The 3,408-nt window shown below is 49.6% G+C and overlaps 1 protein-coding gene across 1 annotated transcript in view; it reads right to left on the reverse strand.

Moving 5' to 3' along the window:
* The window catches only part of ZNF251 (zinc finger protein 251), a 23,989-nt gene that overhangs the window by 572 nt on the left and 20,009 nt on the right, over positions 1-3,408 (reverse strand). Inside the window, 1 exon segment of the mRNA XM_006162449.3 lies at positions 1-1,324. This exon segment is cut by the window's left edge and continues 16 nt beyond it. Within this exon segment, the coding sequence (XP_006162511.1) occupies positions 1-1,324 (1,324 nt within the window).

A 3,408-nucleotide genomic window follows, 5' to 3' on the forward strand; every position in this document is an offset into this window, starting at 1 on the left:
TGTGGAGCAAGGCTACAGCCACGAGCCAAGGCTGGGCCACGTTTCCTGCATTTGCGACGGTTCTCTCCGGTGTGAATCCTCTGGTGCTGAGTGAGGGTCGATCTCCGGCTGAAGGCCTTCCTACAGTCCCCACACTCATAGGGTTTCTCCCCAGTGTGGACTCGCTGGTGCAGGGTGAGCTGCGAGCTCTGGCTGAAGGCTTTCCCACAATGGAGGCACCGATAGGGCTTCTCCCCAGTGTGAACCCTTCGATGCTGGACAAGAGTGGAGCTCCGGCTGAAGGCCCTGCCACACTCATTACAGACATAGGGCTTCTCCCCGGTATGGATCCTTACATGCTCAGTAAGGTGAGAGTTAAACCCAAAAGCCCTGCCACACTCGTTACACACATAGGGCTTTTCCCCGGTATGCACCCTGTGGTGGAGGAAAAGGCTGGAGCTCTGGCTGAAGGCCTTCCCACACTGGCTGCATTTATGGGGCTTCTCCCCAGTGTGAATTCTCTGATGCTGAATAAGGCTGGAGCTCCGGCTGAAGGCCTTCCCACACTGGCTGCACTCATGGGGCCTCTCTCCAGTGTGAATTCTCTGATGCTGAGTTAGCTGAGGGCTCTGGCTGAAGCCTCTCCCACATTCATTACACTTGTAAGGTTTCTCTCCAGTGTGAATTACACGATGCTGAATAAGTGTTGAGCTCCGACTGAAAGCCTTCCCACATTCGCTACACCCAAAAGGTTTTTCTCCAGTGTGAATTCGCCGGTGGAGGAGGAGGTGGGAGTTGAGCCCAAAAGTTTTCCCACATTCATCACACTTAAATGGTTTATTTCCAGAGTGAACTCGGTGGTGCAGAACCAGGCTGGAGCTGTGGGTGAAGGCTCGCCCGCACCGGCTACACGCATAGGGTTTCTCCCCGGTGTGACTTCTCTGATGCCGCCTGAGGTCCGACTTGTATCTGAAGGTCTTACTGCATGTATCACACCTACAGTTCCGCTCTCCTTTGTTTCTTTGAAGTCTGACGACATTTTGGTTCAGATTCACGTTTCTATCAAGCACATCGCACTGCTGGGTTACTTTTCCTGGACAGCTTTTCCTACACACAGCAGCTTCTTTAAACACTCTCTTGGGAAGATGGGGTTCCTTTGAACTCTGTCCCACAGAATCTCCCAGGTAGCCTTCTCGTTTGCGCTTGGGGCCACAAGCTTCCTGACACTCCAGTGCCTCTGGATCACTCCTGGAGAATCTTCTTGATATAAACCTGGGCGTTTTTACTTCTTCAGAATGTTTCTGCTTTAGAATAGACAGTTCCTTCTCAGCCTGGATCTCAGAATCTGTCACATGAAAATATAAACGAATTACTAAAGGAAACTGCCCATCAGAGAAGCATCCAGAATGAGCTAGAAGCTCCTAGAACTCACTAAGCAAAAGCTCCAGAGGGAGATGCAGAGGTAAGGACAGCCAATCGACAGGACACGGATGCTTAAGCCCATCAGCTCCCGAAGAAACAGAAATCAAAACACATAATGATTTTCCACCTATAAAATTGGCACATTAATCCATTCCAACAAATATTCAGAAGGCCAGGCATATTCTAGGCAAGGAATATAACAGGAAGACAAATGCAGTCTCTGAGCGCATGAAGTTTATGTCTTATGCAGGTACACAGATAATTAAGCGGGTAAATTTCTTTTTCCTTTTTTTTTCAGAAAGCTTTTTGCTATAGGGCACATATGCTCGCCAGAAAGACAGAGAGAGACAGACAGAAAGTGAGAAATCACCCCCCAGGGGGGATGGCCACACAGCAATCCCTTCTCCATTCTCCTCTTGGGATCGTGGGCACGCATGCACATGCGCCCAGCGTGAGTTTAAGCCGCCGGGTCCAGGACTTGAACTGCAGCCAACTACATGGGAGTCCAGCGACACATCCATTACACTAACTGCTGGTCCCTAAGCAAGTAAATTTCTAAAGAGGATGATAAAGTGTGTGACGTGTAAGCTATATGGAAATAGGCAGAAATACTTGACCTGACCTACGTGCTCAGAGAAGATTCTAGAAGAAAGGTTCAAGCTGAAAGCTGAAGAGGAATAAGACAGCAGCAACAGACAAGAGGCCTGAGGTGATGCACCAAGGAACTGTCAAGTTCAGGAACTTAACAACCTCCCCATGGCCAGGGAAGAAATGGGAGGGGAACCTGAGGCAGACAGGACAGAGGACAGACCAGAAGGCATGATGAAAAGGTGAGGAGGTTTGGTTCTCATGTTAAGTACTTAAATAAAAACGGGGACCAGCAGAAGGCATAATGGCGATGTCACTAGACTCCCACAGAGTTGACAGTGGTTTGAATCCTGGACCTTGAAAATTAAAATCACATGAGGTGCATCTGCATGCATGTCCAAAATCCCGAGAGGAGAGTGGAGGAGAAGGGATAGCGGTATGGCCATCCTCCCAGAAGGTGATCTCTTGCTTTCTATCTCTCTCTGTCTCTCCAGTGAGCAAAAATCTTTCTAAAAAAATAAGTAAATAAGTAAAAATAAAATAGAAACACCCACATGGAAGAGGCTTAAAGGAACAATCGCTATCATACAGTGTTGGTAGAGTTGTAATACCTTTTAAAGAGGGTCCTGGCAATGTGCACCAAAATACTGACTCCGGCACACCCTCTGTCCCAGGTCGCTCTAAGCACTAGCCTCAGGGCACAGTCACGAGCAGAGGCAGACACCCTGACGGCCACTGGAGAGCTCCTGGAATATGGGGAAGCAAGGGGGGAAGCAAGGAAGAGCCCCCGTGTCCATACAATGGGGACTGTTAGCCAGCTACTCACCACTCACTTGGCAGAATATCGCACGGTCAGCTACATAACAGGACCTACACAACACGAGAGACCATACTTCAAGGTGAAAAATCAGGCTCTAAAACTACATGTGCATGGGAACCAGCAGTTAGCGTAACGGCTATGTTGCTGGACTCCCACGTAGTCGACCGCGGTTCGTGTCCCGGACCCGGTGGCTTAAAACTCACGCCGGGCGCGTGTGCGTGCGTGCCCAAGATCCCGGGAGGAGAATGGAGGAGAAGGGATTGCGGCGTGGCCATCCCCCCTGGGGGGTGATTTCTCGCTTTCTGTCTCTATGTCTCTCTCTGTCTGTCTGGCGAGCACACGCGCCCTATAGTGAAAAAAAAAAAAAAAAACCTCTAAAAAAAAAAAAACTACATGTGCAGTAAAAACCAGCTTTACTGGGACATGCTGGTGCCATTTCTGCCTTACATGTGAGTACGAGATAGTGACGCCACGGGACCAGCAGTTAGTGTAATGGCTATGTTGCTGAACTCCCATGTAGCCAACCGTGGTTTGAGTCCCGGACCTGGTGGCTTAAACTCACGCTGGGTGTGTGTGTGTGTGTGTGTGTGTGTGTGTGC

The sequence above is a fragment of the Tupaia chinensis genome, unplaced genomic scaffold (genome assembly GCF_000334495.1).
Source record: "Tupaia chinensis unplaced genomic scaffold, TupChi_1.0 Scaffold140061_1, whole genome shotgun sequence".
Lineage (NCBI taxonomy): Eukaryota > Metazoa > Chordata > Mammalia > Scandentia > Tupaiidae > Tupaia > Tupaia belangeri.